Genomic DNA, 22647 nt, shown 5'->3' with positions numbered 1-22647 from the left:
CACATATTTTAGAGACTGCTGCAGGCGTCTTTAAACAGGCTGCTTCCTCTGCAAAATTAATTGTTGCAAAGTGCACTGTTTCCCTTGTAAAGCTCTGCAAACGAATAGTCAGCAGTTTGGCTGGATTGTGGATATGCCTTAAAGATGTAGGGAAAATAATACAATTATGCTTTGAGATACAGGTCACATTTGTATTATAATTGCATGAACATAAGGATCTAGTTTCTATTTGATGTCTATGTGCAGTGCCCACAAATGCTTGAGAGGCAGCATGGCCTAGTGGATAGGGAGTCAGGATTGCTGAAGTCTATTCTTGGCTCAGCCACTGACCTGCCATGTGACCTTGGCCAAGTCATTTCACCTCCCTGCCTCCTTTTCTCCTCCCACTTTGCCTTGTCTAGTGAGCTCGTAAGCTTTCTAGGGACAAGACTGCCATGTGTCTGCACTGTGCCTAGAAAAGGAGCCCTGATTTGGGCTGGGGTCTCTAGGTACTGCTGGGATTGAAATAATAAATAATAATAAAACACAATAATAAAGAGATGGCTGTTTGTAAGAGAGTTTGAGGGGACAGGTAGGAGGAGCTACTCAAAGGGGTGAAGGGGAAGTTTCCAGGTTAGGAGTCTCCCTCCACCCTGCTTCCCAACTGCTGCAAAACCTCTTCACCCCCACACACCACTTTCTATGGGTACCGCTACACTGCACAGTAAGCCCAGGTCTGTGGGAACCAGGCATGTGCACTCGGTGTTTCCAAGCCCAGGCTGGAGCACCTATCCTGTTGTAAACATGGGTTTACAACTACTGGTTTACTCACACCAGTGCTAACGGGTCCATATTGCGCTATGCAGACCTTCTGATTCGGGTCTGTGGCTTAATCTGCATCCACACCTCAAAAAAAGAAAGGGCTTGAACCAGAGTCTCACTGGGACTTGGGCTTTGACTCACTCCCCTAGCAGGCTCCTAGGACCTGGGTCTCAAGTCAGGCTGATTTGTGTGAGCTTGGGCTCAAACCTGAATCAGAGCCTGGGGTTACTGTGCAGTGTAGACATAACCTATGTGACCCATCCTCCCATTTCCACTTGCCAGCCTTACTGATGGGCTAAGATCAGCAAGCAGGGAGGCAGACAGACCAAGAGGGCCTGAGAGTACGTCTACTCTGCAAAAGAGCCCTGCAGCAGCAAGTCTCAGAGCCTGGGTCAAAAGACTCAGGCTCATGCTACAGGGCTTCAAACAGCCATGTAGACATTCTTGCTCAGGCTGGAGCCCAGGCTCTGAGACCCATGCGCCTTATCAGGTTTCAAAGCCCTAGCTCCAGGCCAAGTGGGAACAAGCCCCAGGAGGCTGAGTCAATTGATCCAGGCTCTAAGGTTTGTGGTTATGTTTGTTTTGTTTTGTTTTTTGCAGTGTAGACATATCCTGAGTGTGTAGGGTCGGGGAGAGAATCTTTAAAAACTAACTAATTCTCCTTTAGCTATGTCTCTCTATCTTATGTAGAGAGCGCCCCATTACCAGAATACTTCCTTGCAATACCCTAGATTATTAGCCTCCCCCATTTATGCTGAGAGACAGAGACATGGGATCAGGACAACATTTTTAAACGTGGGTGCCTAAAGATAGCTATCTACATCCATAAGTATGCACCTAAATCAAGAATCGAAAGAACATTTTGCAAGGGACAGGTGGACAACAAGACAGAGCCAAGACATGGGATGTCATGTTACGATCAGAGAGGCTTCTGTAGGCAACAGGCATGGATCCACTGGTGATGATTTATATTGGCATTAATGACACTGCGTCGGGGATAGTAGATGACTTCAGGGTACTCAGAAGTGAGCAGAAGACGATTATCTAAGCAATCTCTTCAGAGATCCTTCCTATCCCACAAGCAAAGGAAGATAGAAGGCAGAAGATTCTGGAAGTGAATTGCTGGTTAAGAAAGCAGTATAGGGTGGAGGACTTTGGTTTTGTGGAACATTGGTCCACTTTCTGTATGGAGGAGGGGCTTTATAGTTAGGATGACCTCCACCTCAGCAGAAGGGGGAGCAATCTTTTTGGAGACAGGCTGGCTACAGTTGTCAAGAGGGCATTAAACTAATGGCAAAAGGTTAGGGTTAAAAAGGGAAGATATGGGCCCTCAGCACAAAAATCAAGATGCTGAGAACAAAATTATTGAAGGAACCAAAGGCCATGAAGAGAAGTATTTTTTAATGGTCTATCCACCAATGCTAGGAGCCTATATAGCAAACAAGAGGAAAATGATTTGCTTATTTATGAGCATAAATTCAATCTAGTTGGTATTATTGAAGCCTGGTGGAATGATTCACACAACTGGAATGTAAAACTCAATGGTGATAACATATTTAGGAAGGATTACTTCAGGGGTTCTCAAACTGGGGGTCGGGACCCCTCATGGGGTCATGAAGTTATTACATGGGGAGTCACGAGCTTTCAGCCTCCACCCCAAACCCCGCTTTGCCTCCAGCATTTATAATAGTGTTAAATATATATATAAAAATTTATGGGGGGGTTCACACTCAGAGGCTTGCTATGTGAAAGAGGTCATTAGTGCAAAAGTCTGAGAACCACTGGATTACTTGGTTAAAAGGGGAGGGGGCATGGCACTCTATGTCAAAAATGGCAATACCTGTTTCGAAGTCACTGATGACTCAGAAGAAAATGATCTTGAATGCTTACAGATCAATGTCCTAACAGATAAAGCACAAGATGGGGTATTAGTTGGGGTCTCCTACAGACCACCAAATCATACTGGGGAACAGGATGATCACTTCCTTACACACCTATTAATTATAATGTGTAGGGAAAGAAACAACTGTGTGATCATGGAGGTTTTAAATTTGTGGCACATGCTGGAGGTTTTATGCTGTCAGGACAAAAACCAAAAAACAAATTTTCCAAATATTATAGCTGACAAGTTTCTAACTTTAACAGTGTTGCAGCCAACACGGGATAATTCTGTATTAGAACTGGTCTTGACAGATGAAGAGGAATTGATCACAGAACTAAAAATTAATGGCAACTTAGGTACAAGTGATCATGACCTGATCACATTTAAAATATGCAAAAAGAATGAAGTCCAGACCAGTGATATACACACTTGGTGCTTTAAAAGGGTCAATTTTATAAAGGTGAAAAAATTATAAGCCAAATCAGCTGGGAGGAAGAATTGAATCTGAAAAATTTGAATGATAATTGGGAATTATTTAAGAACCTTATTATATGCCCTAAAAGCCACAGTCCTACAACTGAGAAAAAAACTCTGCTGGTTAAAAAAAAAATCAACCTCAGAATTGAAGGGAGCTGTAAAATCAACAATACATAGCAAATGAAAGAAATGGAAGGTTGATAGTAATTAATATAAATCAGAAGTTAGGTATTGTAGAAAATTGATAAATGAAGCCAAGGGACACAAGGAGAAATCTATGGCTAGCAGATTTAAGGACAATAAGAAGGTCTTCATTAGAGCCATTGGTCCATTACTAAACTGAAATGGTATTGGTCCATTACTAGATGGAAATGGTGGTATTTTCAATAATAATGCAGGAAAGGCAGAGCTGTTCTATATCTGAGAAATGTTGTGATGATAGACTCTTTCCATTCCACTAGTATCTCTGGAGGATATTATACAAAGGCTACAAAAGAGAGACATTTTAAAATCAGCAGATCCAGATAACTTGCATCTAAGAGTTTTAAAAGAGCTGACTGAGGAGCTCACTGGACCATAAATGTCGATTTTCAATAAGTCTCTTGGAGCACTGGGGAAATTCCAGAAGACTGGAAGAAAGATAATGTATGCCAACTTTTAAAAAGAGTAGAGGTGATGATTCAAGTAGTCCTAGGCCTGTCAGCCTGACATTGATCGTGGGCAAGATAATGGAGCAGCTGACATGGGACTCAATTAATAATGAACTAGAGGAGGTAACGTGACTAACACAAATCAATATGGGTTTATGGAAAATAGACCTTTTCAAATTAACTTGATTTTTTTTTTGATAATTTTTTTTACAAGTTTGGTTGATAAAGCTAATATTGTTGACATAATATACGTAGGCCATGTCTACAACTACAAGTGTACTGATACAGTTGTGCCGCTGTAAAAGCACTTGTGTAGCCCCATTATGCCGATGGGAAAGAGCTCTTCCCTTGACATAATAAAACCATCTCAATGAGGGGCGATAGCTATGTCGGCAGGAGAGCGTCTCCCACCGACATACCACTGTGCATCACTCAAGGGTGTATTTTTTTCACATCCCCGAGTGACAAAAGTTTTGCCAACATAAGCGCTAGTGTACACGTCTTTAGATTTTTGTAAGACATTTGACCTGAGGCCACATGACATTTTGATTAAAAACTTAGAATGATATAAAATTAACATGGCATACATTAAATGGATTAAAAACTGGCTAACTGATAGGTCTCAAAATGGAACTGTGAATGAGGAATTGTCAACAAGAAGTCCGATTTCTATTTAACACCTTCATCAATGACCTGTAAGAAAACATAAAATCATCATTGATAAAGTTTGCCGATGACATGAAAATTGGGGGAGTGGTAAATAATGAAGAGGATAAGTCACTGGTTCAGAGCAATCTAGATTGCTTTGTAAACTGGGTGCAAGCAAACAATGTGCTTTAATATGGCTAGGAACAAAGAATGTAAGCCATATTTACAGGATGGGGGACTCTATCCTGTGAAGCAGTAACTCTGAAAAAGATTTGAGGTGGTGGTGGTGGATAATGGTGCAACTCTGTGACCAAAAGAGCTAATGCAATCCTTGGATGCATAAACAGGGGAACTTCAAGTAGGAATAGAAGTTATTTTACCTTGCATTTGGCACTGGTGCGACCGCTGTCCAGTTTTGGTGCCCACAGTTCAAGAAGGATGTTGATAGATTGGAAAGGGTTCAAAGAAAAGCCACAAGAATGATTAAAGGATTAGAAAGCATGCTGATTAAGAATAGACTCAAGGAACTCAACCTATTTAGTTTAACAACATCCATAAGTGCTTCAGTAAAGATGCTGCTACGCTGACAGGAGAGCTTCTCTTGTTGGCATAGTTAATCCACCACCATGCGAGGAGGTGACCAGGAGAAGCCCTGCGGTTGACATAATACTGTCTATACAGGGGGCGAGGTTAGTATAACTGTGTTGTCCAGAGGTGTGGATTTTTCACACCCCTGAGTGATGTAGTTATTCCAGTGTACGTTTGTAGTGTAGACATAGCCTTAGTGTCTCTCCGTTGTAGGAGTGTGCAGCAGCGGGTTATGGTGTACGTGAAGAGTAATGTGCACTTATTGCTGAGATGGTGTCTTGGCTATAGAATTTTTTTCCCCTCTATATCTTAATGCTTATAACACCGACAACAGGCAATGCCATGTCATCACATGCCAAATGCTGTTGTATCAAAGCTAAGGGACAAATACCTTTGAAACAGGTAACCTGCTATAGTTACTTGGCTGCTAAGATATCTATTAACTTCAGCGATAGCATCTTACAGTTTTCCAAAACAGGAAAATGTCCTTTTCATCCATAGGGCCCCATTCTGGCCAAGCTGTTTTCCCCCGCCCCTCACCTTGGCCTGCCCCTTCAACATCCACAGAGAGTGAATTCAGCAGAAATCCCATGAAATAAATCTGTTGGGAGGAGAGCAGGAAGAGAAGTGCAAGGAGTATAATGCATAGGCAGAACTCTTCCCTTCTGGCTGTAGCCTCCCCTTAGCATGCAGACCCATGCTGACACCATAGGCCTCTGTCCCCATTTAATGGCTGGGCCACCTAACGAGGATTCTTAGTGTGCTGTTGTGTTGTCCCATCTTAATGAAGCTGGTCCTATGACTCAAGCAGTAGAGACTCCTGACTTTAGTCCCCAGGTTCCATGATCCACCAGGGTTGTTGTTAGACAAGCAAAAGCAATTCATCTCCCTTAGCTCACAATAGCAGGCCACAGATATTTAAACCTTGTCCTCACTAGAGAACAAAGCGTAATAGCCATCAGTCATCTTCAAAGCTTGGTCTTAACATGAGTTCTGTTGGGATCTCAACCAGGGTTCTGTCAGACGTCATATGTTCATGACAATTACAGAAAACCAACCTTTCTGATCATAGCAGGTAAGTGTTTTTTAAATAACTTGACCATTTCCCTTTCATTCTCTCCACTGCTATTTTCAGCACTGAAAAGCCACATCTTCCATGTGCCATTTGTTAAAACAAAAGGAAGTTTTTGTCTGTGAAAAAACCTGCGTTAGTGGAAAATACTCAAAAATTGGGGCTGATTTTGTAGCTTTTTCAGTCCTTGCAAATCCAGCAAACAGATTATTTTTCTCATATTTACTACAGCTGCACTATATGATCATACATAGCCAGTATGTGTTCATTATATTTGAAATATACTAAAAGAGATACTGTCAGATTAAAAATAGTATTTTTCAAACACAAAATCACCTTTGGCACAAACAACTAACCTGATTACTAACACTGAAAGATTAAAAAAAAATTAACTGATGTTTGACAATTATGCTAACGTTTTACATTTCTCTCAGATTGGAGAATGAAAACAGACTGGGTAGTTTCACCTTTGTTTATAAAAGTCAATTTCTCTGTCAGGTTCTCATGCTACAATGTCTGGGTAGCACCCACTGCAGGGAAATGTTTGTTTGTTTAATAAAAATACTGCCCTCATTAGATTTTTAGTTAAATACAGAAGCCCCTCCCCACCTTTTTTTGTTGTTGTTGTTTTGGTCTTAGATTCTGGGTAGCCTTATGTTTTCAGAAACTGACACTTTGACATGAAAAAGGGCTGAATACAAACAGGTTGGATTTTCAACAGCTCCTATGTGATTTAGGATCACAAGTCTCAAGGATTTTCAATGAGATTTATATGCACCTATGTAGAACTGGTTGTTAAGTGATTTTTTCCCCTGTGATAAAGACTTTGTTTTCATCAAAAAATTCATCATAATGTTGCTTACAAAATGAAATTTTAGTTTTTTGACCTCAACACGTTTCTGACAAAAATGAGAATTTTTTTCATTAAAATTTCCACTGATTGAAAAGCTACTTTTCTTCAAAAAATAATGTTGATGGAACATTTTCAAGCAGGTCTGCCCATAAGTCGCGTGGATGTTTTTCAAAGTCCCACCCAAAAGGTCTCCTTCAGCTCATTTTACTGGCACTACTTGTGCATTTTATTGAATAGAGAAAATTAGCAATAGAAATGAGCCTGAATCAAAATCCTGGCTCCAAATACCCATGAACTTTGGACTGTTTAAAATCTAGAGGCTTGTCTACATGGTGAGTTACTGGGTGGCAAGCCAATGTATGACTCTGCAGCACACCTGCTTGTTGTGCAGTAATGTCCTGGGTCAAGACTGTTACAGCAGCTCAAAGTTATGGAATGTAGTGTCCACGTGGGAGGTTACTCTGCAGCAAGCTGGTGTGCTGTAGATTCACACATGGCTTGCCACACAATAACTCACCGTGTAGACATGACCTAGATCCGACGTTTGCATTTGAGTTCATTTAAAGAATGCTAACATTCAATGTAACCTTGGGCAAACCCTATACATTCAGGTTTCAGAGTAGCAGCCGTGTTAGTCTGTATCCACAAAAAGAACAGGAGTACTTGTGGCACCTTAGAGAAAGCTCATGCTGAAATAAATTTGTTAGTCTCTAAGGTGCCACAAGTACTCCTGTTCTTTTTGCCTATACGTTCAGAGATTTTGGACCCCAATCTTGCAAGCTGTTTAATGGAAAGTGACTATTATTGCACACATATATGAGTTTGAAGGACTGGGGCCTCGGTTAGCTTTTAGCATCCAGGCATTCAGATGTTTAGCCACACCTCTTTGGTATGGACAATGTACCAGTCATTTTTTGAGAGCAGGTTTATTATTTCAATAATTCCAGCCATTTTAATTTTGTCCAAAGCAAAAATACCAAAGCAGAAGCCTTTCTTGTAATATCCAGGAATTTCCATTTCTGGTCCTGGGAATCACAGAGCCACATACAAAAATCAAAATCAAACAAAAATGTTTCCTGAACTTTTTTGAATCTCAAACATAGTTTGGGTCTCATTCAGTTTGTAGTTTGCTTGTTTCTTATTTATTTATTTAACTCTTTTATTAATTTTCATTACAAGGAACCCAAGCTATATGCCATCTCTATCCTAACATCAAATGGGTCACACTACAGCTAGTCAAAAACTTTGAATTGAAGATTTTCATGACTTTTTTTAATTTAATGGAAATTTTTGCAAAATTTCCATTTTCTGCATTATTTTTTTTTTAATGATTTTAGGTTTTCAATGAAAACTGAAAAAAAAACCCTGCAAATGTTTTTGATGGGAAACAACAACAAAAACCAAACAGAAAATAAAACACACTTTTTGACCGGCTCTAGTTAATACACGCTTACTTTTGAACTAGTCTGTGCAGAGCTGTGTAGTTTTTAAACTAGGGGACTGGCTGTCAGAACTCCTGGTGTTTATGCAGGGATTCAATGCATGACCTTGGGGCTTGGGCAAATCACAGCTTCTGTGCCACATTCTGTACAATGGGTATAAGAATACGTGACTACCCCACAGGGGTATTATAAATCCAACATGAATCAAAGTTTGTAAAATGTGTGGAAAATCTTTGAGGTCGTACAAGGTTTTATTATTACAATGTACAAAACAATTGTAATTTTTCTGAAGAAATTGATGGGGTTTATTAATGATGGGAGGAAAAAGGTATAGTATAGCTGAAGCCCTTAAGGCTCTGATCCAACAAACACTTATACACATGTGAGCGAGCTATTTAGGTGAGTAAAGTTACATCCATGTTTGTAGGATCAGGAGCTGAAACAGTTAAACTACTCGGAATATGCAAAGAAATTGCTCCCATGCAGCCATATGGATTTTTAAGCATCTCTTTACAAACCCAGCATGGAAGTCATTCTGGATACTCCGAATAATAAATAATAATAATTTCATGACATGGTGGTGGATTACTCTGTGTGCTGAATTTGGAGCCACGCTAAAGGGCAGAAATAAGGAACAGTAAGAGCTCCCTTTCGGATGTACAAAAGAACACCGAGGGCTGTCTCCTTCGCTGCTCAGATGAGAACACTCAAAGGCACATATCCCGAAGAGTCTAATATTTTCTGGGACTCCACTGAGCCTTTATGCTTTAATACCCTGACATCTGGAATGCTCCAAGTCTAATGTTTAACCATAAATATCTGCTGAGATTAAAGAGCCGTAGAGTAAGTTTCAATCTTTTGGGCCTATAATTGCTTGGGAAAAGAGAATGGTATTTTCCCCTCTAGCTAAAGAGAAAGAGAAAAAGACCTCTGCAAGCACAGATATTGGCAGACAAATTTTCTGACAACCATTTCCTTTCTCTGTTCCCCACTCCACCCCCTCATTTCTCTGTCTATAACACCATCTCGCTGCCATTCCTAGGAGGAGAATGAAGAAAGTTAAAAAAAAAAGTTTCTCAAGAGCTAGCCGCATAAAGCCAAGAACAGTTTTGAAGCCGGGCAGTCAGCATACCCTGCTCACCACTGACATTTGTTCTTTCATTAATCTTTGTGTCAGGTTGCTGTCACAGCCAACAAGTGTGTGTTCACACTACTTTCATCAGTCTATTTTATTTCAAGTTCAAAAAGGCCCAGAGTGTGTCTTCAAATAACAAGAAGAAATAGGAGCTAGAAAGATGGTCCAGTACACAGGGTATTAGCCTGGGACTCGGGAAACCCACATTCAATTCCCTGCTCTGCCACAATCTTCCTCCATGACCATAGGCAAGTCACTTATTCTCTCTGGGCCTCAGTGTCACATCTGTAAAAGGGAGATAAGAGCATTTCCCTACTTTACTTGGGCACTGTGAGGACAAATGCATTAAAGATTGGGAGGTGCTCAGATACTATGGTAATGGACGTTGTATAACTACCATGGATAGATGGCACTTTGGAGACACAAAATAATTAGATGTACAAACTAAATCGTGCCTGTTGTAAAATCACAAGAAGTCTGTCGCAGAGCAGGGAACTGAATATAGGTCTCAATCCCAGGCTCGTGCCCTAGCTGCTGGGGACCACAGTTCCTTCTTCCTACATGTTGAATGGTGCTATGTAAGGTGAAGGTTTGGTTAATGTTTGTGTAGTATTTGTACATTATTAGCCAATGATTCTGTTATTTATTATTTCTATTAAGGCAGCGCCTAGAGCCCCAGCCATAGAACAGGGCCCTGCTGTGCTAGGTGCTGTACAAACACAGAACAAAGAGATGGCCCCTGTGAGCTTACAATCTAGGTGTCAGATGGGAAACGACAGGTGAATGCAACAAACGCACCACAAGTAAACAGTGAGATCCATGCTATGCCCTGCATTTCAAATATTTGAAGTTACTGAGTAGATTAAATAAGAAATAGCATTAACCTCCCATTGAGCCATTCAATTATATGCCAGTTAAAGAGAACCCACCTACTCAGAGCCTACACTCTATTGTGTGTGTGTGGGGGGGGTGGATATCTGGGTTGCATTCATTGGGTCTCCTAATCTTGAAGGGTGAAGGGTATTTTGCCTTTAACTTTCCTTTTATGGTAAGTAGGATCTTTGGGGAATGTCAGGAACTCAGCCGCCTCTGGTCTCGGTTGCCTAGTAACCCAATGAGCTTGGCTAGGCCCACTAAACCCTTGCTAAGTGACTGTGCTCCCTGATTGGTCAGAAGAGCCAACAGACCGTCACTTAAGCCCTGCAGCAACAGCACCACTGTGGCTGCTCAATGCATTCCATGCCTGCAGATGCACCAGTCCTGTTTCCTGTCCAGTCCTTGCTCCGCCCCTTCCCAGCTCTGCTCCAGCCCTATAGCCTGCCTGCCTTTGAACTCCTGACTCCTAGCTCTGACCACTGGCTTGTCTCCAGTTGTCCTCTGATTCTGTTCCGACCACTATGCCAGACTCCTGCTCTGACCACTAGATTGCACTGCCTGCACCTCAGGGTGTGACAGGCAAAGGCTGGGGCCAACATCTTCAAACTGGACACCCCAAATTGGAAGGTTCTGAAAAATGATGGCTGAAGGACAAATTCAGAGGCTGCAGAGGGCTAGCGAAGGTGTGTGCCACACTGCATTTGGGAAAGCACATGTCCCTGAGCGGAGAGTGGGAGTGATGCTGCACATTACTTGATGATGCTAGCTCCTCTGGTTTGGGCTTAGAGATGTAAGCACAGGGTTAAAAGTTGCAGGACAGCAGTCTGGGCATAAAGCCACTGGAGGTGAGCAGAATAACTGGCTGTTAGTTAAGTAACAGGTGAAGGAGGCACAGAGGGTGGTGATTAACTGAACAGTGTTAAGTGCTAAGCTCTGCAATCTGGAATCAAGAGAGAGAGAATTCCAAGAGCCAAATTCTATTCTTGGTTACACAAGCATAAATCTGGAATTCAGTGGAATTAATCCATCCTTATATTAGTATAACTGAGGTAGAATTTGGCCCAATGGGAGTTTTGTGGTCATGACCAAGGTCTGGATTTGACTGTGATTGTCTCGTGTGGAAGCCTCCATTACACTGTCCAAAGTATTCTGTGTTACAGAGAACTATGGATTCACCTCCAAATGAACCTGTGCTTTTCCAAATGTCAGCCTGAAGACAAAGGGAATTGCAGTTTTGAAAGAGGAAGACTCAGGGATTAAGGCAGGAATTGGGAAGGAAAAAGAATGCCACTCACATTTGGGCACTGAGAGGAAAACACCACAATTCTGTTCTCGCCTGGGAGGCAGGCAGCATTTACCATATGTTGTCAACTTCATTACATAAGGAGACAAACCCCGTGGAGTGCAGGTTGCACCATTAGTGCAGTGGGGTTTCCTGGTATTTATAACTTCTATGTGCCTGAGTATCTTTAAAAATGGTACAAAGCTTAAAAATGATCGGGAACTATGTGCGCATGCATGCTTTAATAAGCTGGTGCTAAATGGCAAACGATGCAGCAGTGTCTACTGAGAGATTAGCATTGGTTTGTGATTCATAACCAGGGCAGAGAAAGTTGCGGGCGGTGTGGGGGGGAAGAGCATGTTTATGCCTAGACAATGTATTAATCAGCCCTCTAAGCAGCCAGTGAGGGAGGGATCCTTAGAGGAAAGCCTTTACCGGGTACACATTAGACATTTTGTTTAAAGATTAAAGTTCTTCTTGTGTTTAATCAGTTTTAGCACAGGATAGAAAATGGGATTAATTACAGTCCCTCGCATGAGCCTCCCATACTGCCGGAGTCACAAATGAGGCGACTTCTCTGCAAAATGGCCGCCGTCAGCAGCAGGCTCGGGAAATGCTAATTGTAATTAAAGAGTTTATTTGGAATCACAGAGCAGAGTTTTAATCAGGATGAGAATGGAGCCTTGCTGTGTGAACTTTCAGAATGCGGTTACTGAGCAAGATGGGTCTTTTTAAACAAGAGAAAGTACTCTCTGAACTGCTGGCCTGGATTTTCAGCCAGATACTCTCCTCAGCAGGAAATGAATAAAAATCCTCACTGGGACAATTATTATTATTATTATTATTATTTTGCCCTAATACAGCACCTCTCATTCAAGGATCCCAAAGCACTTTGCAGATGCGTAAATATAATCACCCTTGTTTTACATAAAGATCAGTTAAAGCACAGAGGGGTAAGGGCCTCACCCCACAGCAGGTCAGATTCCCAAGCCCTTCCTTTGATCAATATATAAAGCAGCCTCCTTTAATGAAAAGTGCTGTGGAATCTAAGCCCACAAGGTGTTCAGGATCCCAGAGGATGACAACCCACTGATATGTCTCCCAAGACTGGTTAGTCAATGCACTACCCAAGGTTTAGCAAGATTTTTCAGATACTGCACAATCTTTGTGTGCTACTTACCAGCGTGCAAACAGGACTCTGTCCATTCAGACATAGACTTTGGGAAAACTGACACAGGTGGTTGTAGGCCCAGGGCACTTCCATCCAGATCCTTGAAGAGAGCCTTTCTTGAGCCTTCACATCTCATTTCAAGATATTCAAAGTCCTTGGATCCATTGATGCTGATGGAGAGGAGGAGGAGTATTATTGTTGGAGCAGCAAAGAATCCTGTGGCACCTTATAGACTAACAGACGTTTTGCAGCATGAGCTTTCGTGGGTGAATGCCCACTTGCATCCGACGAAGTGGGCATTCACCCACGAAGGCTCATGCTGCAAAACGTCTGTTAGTCTATAAGGTGCCACAGGATTCTTTGCTGCTTTTACAGAACCAGACTAACACGGCTGCCTCTCTGATACAATTATTGTTGGGAAGACAGCGAGAAAAATTACATTGTACTGGCCTTCTGAAGTTATTTTCATCACTGGAAAATGCATTTGTTTTACATATACAAATTACCACAACATTTATGTGAATTAACCTGCTTGCTAAAAAAGGGGGAAAGGGAAATAAGGGATAACTGATGAAATCTGATTATATGGAGCAGGTCTGACTTGCTCTATCATCATGAAATTCTGAAGCAATGTTCCTTTTCATCATGGATGGGCCAGTCCACAAAAATGAGATCTGGATCCCAACCTCCCAAATGCTGGCAGTGATCAGACTCAGAAGCAGGCTTCTGCCCTCTAGGATACAGTTAATTCCTATTCACCTCTCTGTGGGATGGGCAACAGCCCCTCGGGGGTTTGGCTCAGTTCATCGGAGGGAAAGACTAGTCACAAAATTTGTATCCAGATCCAAGCATCTTCATAAATCTCAGGTATATTCTGATTTTGCTTCATCAAACAGTTCAACACTGCAGAGAACCATAGTGCCTCAGGAGCCACTCATCAGTATCCACAGGCTTGTAACTCCTGTATCATTCGTAGCAGGATGGAAATGGCTATGCAATACAGTTCTATCTACAGACCAAGAAATGCCCAGGTCTTTTTACCGGTAGGTCCAGCTCTTCAGAACTGAATTAAACCATGCTTACTTACATACATACATAAAGGTGACAGAATTCTACAGTAATGGCTCCAAACTAGAGTTTGGAGAGACTCTAAAAAAAAACCTGAAAGTAGGCCCGAGCTGGTTTTGGATGTTCTTTTGAAATGAATCTCAGCAAACTTGGGCTGAGCTTCAGGAGCGCGTGGGCCAAGCTTCGAGTGCACTTGTTGTTGGGAGGAAATCTTACAAAGGATAATGGTTCAAGAAGGAGCCAGGGACATCCTGGTAGCTGGTGTGTGTACCACTAGATAGCATCTTTTGGAGTAGTGCAGGGACATACAGCATGAAAGGCAGGAAACTGATCACTAGGTCTGGAACTCCGAGTAGCCGTACCCCTCCCATTATCAATGGAGGAGTGCAGAGTGTCATGGATTCTAATACCGCTCATCTCTATTATTGATATTTATTATTTGAGTTACTGTTGTGCCCAGGAGCCCTAGTCATGGATCTCATTGTGCCAGCTGCTGTACAAACACAAAACAAAAAGATGGTCCCTGCCCCAAGAGGCTCATAATTTTAGTTTGAGACAAGAGACAACAGATGGATGCAGACAGATGGAGGAGCACAAGGAAACAGTGCTCTGCGATCTGTCTGATTTCTTGATTTCTGTGGAACTCCCTTATGCAAAGCCCACTGATTGGTGTTTTGAACAGGGCGAACCGATTGGTGCCTTAATAGGGCAGAGAAATAGGGCAGAGAAAGCTCTACTCTGCACAGCTCAAGAGAGATGGGGAACGAAGATCCCCCGGGGCTGGTTCAGCCCTGGCATATCTTAGCACAGGCAATATTCCAGCTTGTTACTGCCACCAGTGGGCATTTATTCTGGCTGATGATCACCACAGTGCGACGTGCTCTCGCCATGCCCAGTCCTGCCTCCTACTCAAGGGTAGCTTTATGGCTCTTTTGCAAGGCAGAAGCAACACAATGAGGCCATAGAACGGGCCACAAATTGACCCACAGTTTTTAAAAGCTTGGGTTTAATAAATATCTGCAGAGGATCCAGAAGCAACAATAAAAGTCTGAACCTTACCCACAGTTTAGCAGGATGCTCAGAAATCAGTTTGTATTCTGTATGTTCATTGACCATGTTTGATAATGATCAGCTTTTGCAATGCATTGTGTGTGCAGCCAGTCACAAATAGCGTAATACTGTGGACTGGATTCAATAGTTACATATAATGGGAACTGACGAGCTAGACAGTTCACAGAAATCCACACACAAACTAATGCCCAGAGCAAAAAAAAAAAAAAAAGCACTGGCAGCCTGCTTGAGGGGCTCTGGATTAGAGCAGCGTGGAACACCTCTGATTGGTTTTGACTGGCAACTGGGGTTCACGTTGGGCTTCAGTGCTGCAGCAAAGCTTTCGTGACAATGCCTGTGTACTCTGGTAGCCGGCTGTACAAATAAATAAACCCGCCCACATTTCCCATGGACGCTGCACATTTGAACTGCTGAAACCTAAGGTTACAGAGAAGTGCTCTTTCTTCCTGATCTCTGTGCTACTATGCTCAGCAGATATGCTCTCTGGGCACGAGTTAGACTGACACACATCTGACATCGCACAGACTGCCTGGTTCCACTCAGCGCTGCTGATGTGATCTCACAGGCAAAAATCAAACTCATTTTCCCATACAAAAAGGACACTTTAGCCACCTCATGGCTTTTTGCTGGAGCTCCTGACATGTCCTGAGGCCTGGGGTTGAGGAGTCAGCTATGTGGACAGAAAATAAAGACAGTGACTACCTGAAGCTACTTTTGCTACACAGATGCTAGCAAAAGGAGAACTCCAGGAGGCTTCATTTGGAGAAACATCTAATGAACTATCCAAACTCTCCGTCTTCAAATTTCAATAGGGAAAAACAACCTTGTGAAAGATCCAGGCTCTTCCATGTCTAGTCCCAGACAGAAACAGTATAAAGAGCAGAGGGACAGATAGACCCCCAAAAAAATAGTTGTATCCAAAATTTTGATTTCAACCCACTGTAGAAATTAGGTTATTTTACAACACTCAGGTCTGCACCTGAGTTCAGATTTTGAAAACCCTACATCCCCGAAGTCTGGAGGTACTGAATCTAGGTTTTGGGTTAGGCCCACCTTCATCTTAAATTCTCATCCCATCACTCCTAATGAAAGAATGAATCTCTCTGAAGATAGATGTAACCAGTAATAGAAAGCGTAGATTTTGTAGTGAGGTATAGATAGATAAAGATATGACTAGTCATGTAATTAGTAGTGCATATTCACTATAAACCTGGGGGGGATGGGACTACTTATTAAGAACAAAGCATACTACCTTATTTCCAATGTATGAAAGTAGAATTTATTCTGCTCATGGACATGTGACATCCTTGTCATCTCTGCTGTGATTGGGTACATGATGCCCACGCTGTCCGGATTTGACATAATGCAGACATCTCTGTCATCACTATAGCAGCTCTTTGTAAAACCAGTAAAGGTGACTTCTGACAAAGACAAAAACACATCTCATTGGGAGAGGCAGGGTGAATTTTCTTCAGGGATGAGAATCTGAGCCATGTATTCTAACGCCTTGTCTGTATTAGAAAGGCTGCTTTGGCACAGTGGCTTGTTGGTCTAGAAGTATGAGTCTCATTTAGGGTGCGAGAGCTTCTGGGTTCAAATCCCTGACAAGCCCTTCCTGAGGGAGTGATCATCAAGTATCACTTCAGAAGTTCTTTTTTCTCCTGCTGATGATAGCTCATCTCAATTGATTGGCCTCTTACAGTTGGTATGGATACTGCCACCTTTTCATGTTCTCTGTATGTATAAATACCTTCTCGCTGTATGTTCCAGTCTATGCATCCAATGAAGTGGGCTGTAGCCCACAAAAGCTTACGCTCAAATAAATTTGTTAGTCTCTAAAGTGCCACAAGTACTCCTGTTCTTTTTGCGGATACAGACTAACACAGCTGCTACTCCTAAACCAGTTTAAAATCAGTCTACTTACATCAGTGCAACTCCTAAATATGTAAATAAGTTTAAATCTTGCTTAAACTAAATCAACAGAACCACAGTTTAACCAAGTTTAAGAGTCTCTAAATGAGAAGTTTGCACTAGTGTCATTAGACCAACTTTAAATTGATTTAGTTGCACTGGGGCAACTTTTCTAATATACACACAGCCCAGACATGGCTCTGCCATGGACCAGTTGTATGAACTGAAACAAGTCACTTCATCTCTCTGTACTCAGTTGGTATCCCCCTCTCTACGGAACTTGCCTACTACATAGAGTGGTCAGGCATATTACTTAACTAATGTCTGTAGAGTATCTTGAATGTGTAAAGGGCTATTTTGAATAAGAACAAGAAGTGCATTTTAAAGATGTATTTAACCCTTTTTTGGTGGCTTCTCTCTTCTTTTTAAGTGAATTTTAATGCCCATGAAAGTGAAAGACTCAATTAGAGCCAGGATTAATGCAGACGCGAAGGTAGTCACCCCTGCCAACTCTGATAAAACATTTCAACCCTGACCTGTAAGAAAGTGTGGTTCTGTGGTTAACATGGGACTGGAAAGTCCCTCCACTATCACAGACTTTCAGTGTGACCTTGGGTAAGTCAGTTAGTCTCTCTGTGCCTCATTTCCCCATCTCTAAATGAGGATAACAGTTCCTAATAATCCCTCTCTCACAGGGATGTTGCCAGGTTAAAGACTGTGAAGGGCTCAAATACTATGGTAACGGGGGTGTCATAAGCACCTAAGCTGGACAGATCTGAAACATATCCAGCTGCTATGGTAATGCAAATAATAAAATATCATTTGGCATGTCCATTGCATTTAAACCAAGGACTCAAGAAAAGGAAGAGTGTAATAGTCTATAGCAAGGGTTTTACAGCCTTCCTCTAAATCAGGAATTGACAACCTTTGGCACGCAGCCCATCAGGGAAATACGCTAGCGGGATGGGATGGTTTGTTTACCTGCAGCGTCTGCAGGTTCAGCTGATTGCAGCTGTCACTGGACAAGGTTCACTGTTCCAGGCCAATGGGGGCTGCGGGAAGTGGCGGCCAGCACATCCCTCGGCCCACGCCGCTTCCCACAGTCCCTACTGGCCTGAAATAGTGAACTGCGGCCAGTGGGAGCTGCGATTGGCCGAACCTAAGGATGCTGCAGGTAAACAAACCATCCCAGCCCACCAGCAGATTTCCCTGATGGGCCGCATGCCAAAGGTTGCCGATCCCTGCTCTAAAGTCATTTGTTATTATTATTATTCATTATAATAACAACAATGGTCCTACTTTTATTTTTCAGCTTTCATTTAAAAGGATCACAAAGCACTGCAAACTTTGTACAAAGTAAACTAATTTTGTAAAACCTTTCATTGACTTGGTATCCTTATCTAGACATAGATACCAATATATCAGACAGATGGATCAAATTCAGAAATCATTTCACCCAGCACTGAAATGCAGATGTCTTTGGTGTGGAATGTGGAAGATATTTAATAGCATATGGCAACACTGCACAACAGTTTGACTAGGAATTGCAGAATACCAGGTGATATCCTTTCTGCACTGAAGTCAATAGGAGTTTTGCTATTGATTTCAATGGGGTCAGGATTTCACCCACTGTAACCATTTCAGATTGCCGGGGACAGGGCTGGCTTTAGGACGATTCACTGGATTCCCCCGAATTGGGCCCCACGCCCCTAAGAGGGCCCCGCAACGTCCCTAAGGACCCTCCACCGATGTCCCGCCAAAGGCACAGGCAGCCAATAGAGCTGCCACCAAAGTCCCGCCACTGACCTTAGCAGCAGCTCGATCGCTGCCGCGGAAGAAGAACCCTCTGCTGATGTGTCGCCAGAAGGCACCAGGAGCCAATTGAGCTGCCGCCGAAGTCCCACCGCTGTCTTCGGTGGCAGCTCTTTCGAATTAGGTCCCGCAGTGCCTAAAGCCGGCCCTGGCTGGGGAGGATGGATTTTAATTACCTGGGATGGATTTTCACCAAGACACTGGGGTAATACAAAAGGAAGACCAACCTTGTAGCTTCATGATTCCTGATACTGCGGCATAATTTCTTATTTTGTGCCATGGATTATCAGGCCACTGGCTTGGTTCAGAGGCAAATGAAGGCCACAGAATCCCAATGCGACCTCTCTGAGGGTAATATGGAGCTCGATCCCTGGAAGTCAAGTTAGCTGAAAGGGGCATGATCCTGTCTTTAATGCAGTCAAAAGTTGAGCTTGTTGCAATAATGACAGAGTTTCTAAGTTCTATGTATTTTTTCCCCAAACGATGCTGCTTAGCAGATGGGCTGTACACCACTGGCAGAACACCCACAGCATTGTCTACTAGCATCATATTGTCCATCACTACACTGCTTTCAAGCTGAAACATGACACCATAGTCATAATTCTTGTAGGACAGAAAACCAGTGATTTTGGTGCAGTTTTGAAAGCCATCTCCTCTGTATAAATGAACACCATGAAGGCTTGAATGGGCCACATTATCAGTATAATACTCTCCAGCTAGGAGGCATTCTTGACCTCTGATGTGGAAGGCTATACGCTCCGAACCTGCCACAACATTGCCAAGCAGGTAAGAGCCATCTATTTTGTTCACTTTGATGCCAGCAACCCAGTTTGGTAACCCCTCTGGCTGCTTGCTGAGAATGATAAGGTTCCTGATGAGAGAATGGGTTTGGCCTTCCAAGTCAATGCCAGGGCCAACCGTGTTGAACACCACGTTGTCACGCAATGAGATTCCACTGCTTGTCACTGCTTGAATGCCACCCCCACAGCTATGGTGAATGCTGGAAGAGATAATTGAGGATCCCAAAGATATGTTACTGAAGCCAATGGCAGGAAGCTGTGAAGGTCCAAAGTTCAGAATTTCAATGTTTGAGAGCCGAAGGTCACCTATAATGTGGTAAATGAAGTGAGATGAAAGGGTGATTACAGGTAGATTGGCTTGTATGACCCCCTTTGTCAATAAAAACATAAATAAAATGCCAAAAACAGGCAGTTGTTTGCAAAACAAGAACAAGTGCAATTAAAATCTGAATGTTTTAAAGTTATTTATTACTGTTAATGTTTCTTATTTGCAGAGCACTTCTTATGTGCTCTACATTGTACAACCCATAAAAGAAGTTAGAACCTCTGCTCCTGAAAGCATCCTGATCTGGACTGGACAGGATATTTGTGATGGACTGATATGGACGGGACTGAGTGGGTGAGTTTCAACTACCTGCAAATTCCGTTCCACTGGTACTTCTGAAGCGTCCCACCAGAAGCCTCCCAGAGCAAGCCGTGTCTGACTTAATCTGTATGTTGCGTGTTAGAAGCCCAACCTCAGCGGCCAACGGAACATGTCTGCCATCTTCTATGCTATGGGAACGCCCTGTGGCATTTCAACGAGAGAAAACAGGATGAATGTCAAGGATGTTTCAGTAACCAACGCTTTGGGTATGTCTCATCTGACAACTGATGTGTGGCTTCCTCTCAGAAGTTGCACTGCCTTTCAGGTTTGATTTTCCTCAGGGGCTCTCTGCAAGCACCAACAAAGAGAAACGGCTCCCTGCTTGCCCCTATTTGGGATGAGAGTGTATTTTATCAACATCCTTTTGTTCCCAGTAAAGGCGAATGCTAAACCTGTTCACTGGGACCACCACATGCCAAACCGACGGACAGATTCCAACTCCGTTTTCTTGAAGTATATCAGCAGGAGACATAATACCTTAGTATGCTGCACTAAGGAACTGATATCTTTCCTGGGGTTATGAATTCACATAGTGATCAGCCTGGTGATGATGTTAAAAATCAATTTCCTATAAAAACCTTGTACAAAGATTGCATGAACAATACAACACTCTAAGAACACAGTCTTTCTAAGGAGGAAATTCACGTCAGTAGAAAAGGTCCACACAAAGCCCTGACCAATGCTTAATTTTCACTTGAGTCCTTAATACAAGGTTTACATAGAGTATAGGTCTTTGGTCCTGTTGGGTGATATTCCCCCCAGTGCAGATCATCTGCTTGATCGTCACATGCAGGCAAACTTCCTTTGATTTATAATTAGCAATCTCAATTATGGTTTCATGGAATTTTAATTGCTTACGGCAGTAAAACTCAAAGGATGAAATCCTGGCCCTACTGGAGTCAATGACAAAACTCCCACTGACTTCCGTAGAGATGGGATTACACCCGAAGTGGCTTCAGTGTCACTTCTCCTGGAGTAAGGATTGCAGCATCAAGCCCACAAGCAGAGATTCACTATAAATGAAATATGCTGCAATTCACTGAAACAATGGGGTATTTTATTCTGTCCAGCCAAAAGTGAAGTTTGGCTCAGCGTGGATTAATTACAAATGAGTTCCATGGTTCGTTATCCTTTTTCTTCATCCTCCCTTCAATACTCTGTAATTCTAAACCGGATGAAGATTTTTGTGTGGAGCCAGAGGTGCTATCACTGACAACATTTAGTGCAGATTCATGGGAGAGTTTATCTCAAATTATAGAAGTATAAAAGGTGGAGGAGGCTCCCACTGGCAAAATATTTGTCAGGGGGCAGTTGCTACCAGGGAATGGGCCATTTCCAAGGGATAGCCTGATACTGAAGTAGAAGTATATAAAAGATCAATCTTCAGAATTGTGCATGGATTGGGCTCCCTATGAAACGGATTGACATCCACCAAACACTAGACAGGAAAAAACTAACTTGATTTCAGAGACTTTTGATCACCGAGGAACAGATGGCAAACTAAAGATGAAAGTCTCTGTATTTATTTATTTATGTTTCTTTTGAAAACAACTATGCCTGAAGAAATCTTAAAATGCCCAAATAATAAGAACTATAATAAAAAGATCCGACCACCTCCTAAGATAAACCATAGCTATCTAAACACCATCCTACCATAAATAACTATCCTCATCCAACCATTCCCTGCTCCTCACACCCATCCCTTCCTGAAAAGCGAGACAAAAGAGATGAGTCTTTAGTTGGGCAAACAGTAAATCTAAGCTCTGCTGAACGAAGGAGGTGAATGGCTCTGAGCCAAGCATAAGTCACTCAGGGCTTCTCTACACTACCCGCTGGATCGGCAGGCAGCGATCGATCCAGCGGGGGTCGATTTATTGCGTCTACTATAGTCACGATAAATAGACCACTGAGTGCTCTCCCCTCGACTCCAGTACTCCACCAGAATGAGAAGCACCAGCGGAGTCAACAGGAGAGCGCCAACTATTGACTTAAATCACCACAGTGAAGACACCGCGGTAAGTAGAACTAAATATGTTGACCTCAGCTACGCTATTCACGTAGCTGAAGTTGCGTTTCTTAGATCGATCCCATGCGGTAGCGTAGACAAGCCCTAAGAATGCCTTCGTATCACATGGAGAAAGAATCTCCTCACCATCTATCTATGCCACTATATTTATTTAGTTATTCATTCTTTCTTACTTCTGACACTAACCCCTTATTGCTAAACAATACTCAGATATTGCTGCAATGCTCAGGATGAAGCTGGATGTAGATATTATGCCACAGGATTCCCTGGAAACATTCATAATAGTTCTGATCCATTTAACTTATTATTGACTTGAATGAAAGTTAGCCTGAGTAAGGACTAAGTAAAAACCAATGGCCCAGATTTGCAAATACTTATTGTCAGGCATAAAGCTTACTACCAGGAGGAGTCCCATTGACTTTATTATCAATGGGCC

At 42.5% G+C, this 22647-nt stretch overlaps 1 protein-coding gene across 1 annotated transcript in view; it reads right to left on the bottom strand.

The window, feature by feature from the left end:
- PKHD1 (PKHD1 ciliary IPT domain containing fibrocystin/polyductin) overlaps positions 1-22647 on the bottom strand; it is a 367689-nt gene that overhangs the window by 73631 nt on the left and 271411 nt on the right. The window contains exons 56-59 of the mRNA XM_045008841.1: positions 20174-20326; positions 18967-19845; positions 16269-16437; positions 12887-13047 (exon numbers count right to left, since the gene is read on the bottom strand). Of these exons, the coding sequence (XP_044864776.1) occupies positions 12887-13047; positions 16269-16437; positions 18967-19845; positions 20174-20326 (1362 nt within the window). The remainder of the gene's footprint in view (positions 1-12886; positions 13048-16268; positions 16438-18966; positions 19846-20173; positions 20327-22647) is intronic.

Source organism: Mauremys mutica, chromosome 3 (genome assembly GCF_020497125.1).
Source record: "Mauremys mutica isolate MM-2020 ecotype Southern chromosome 3, ASM2049712v1, whole genome shotgun sequence".
Lineage (NCBI taxonomy): Eukaryota > Metazoa > Chordata > Testudines > Geoemydidae > Mauremys > Mauremys mutica.
Note: the sequence above shows the minus strand (reverse complement) of the source record. Positions and strands in the feature narration are given on the sequence as shown.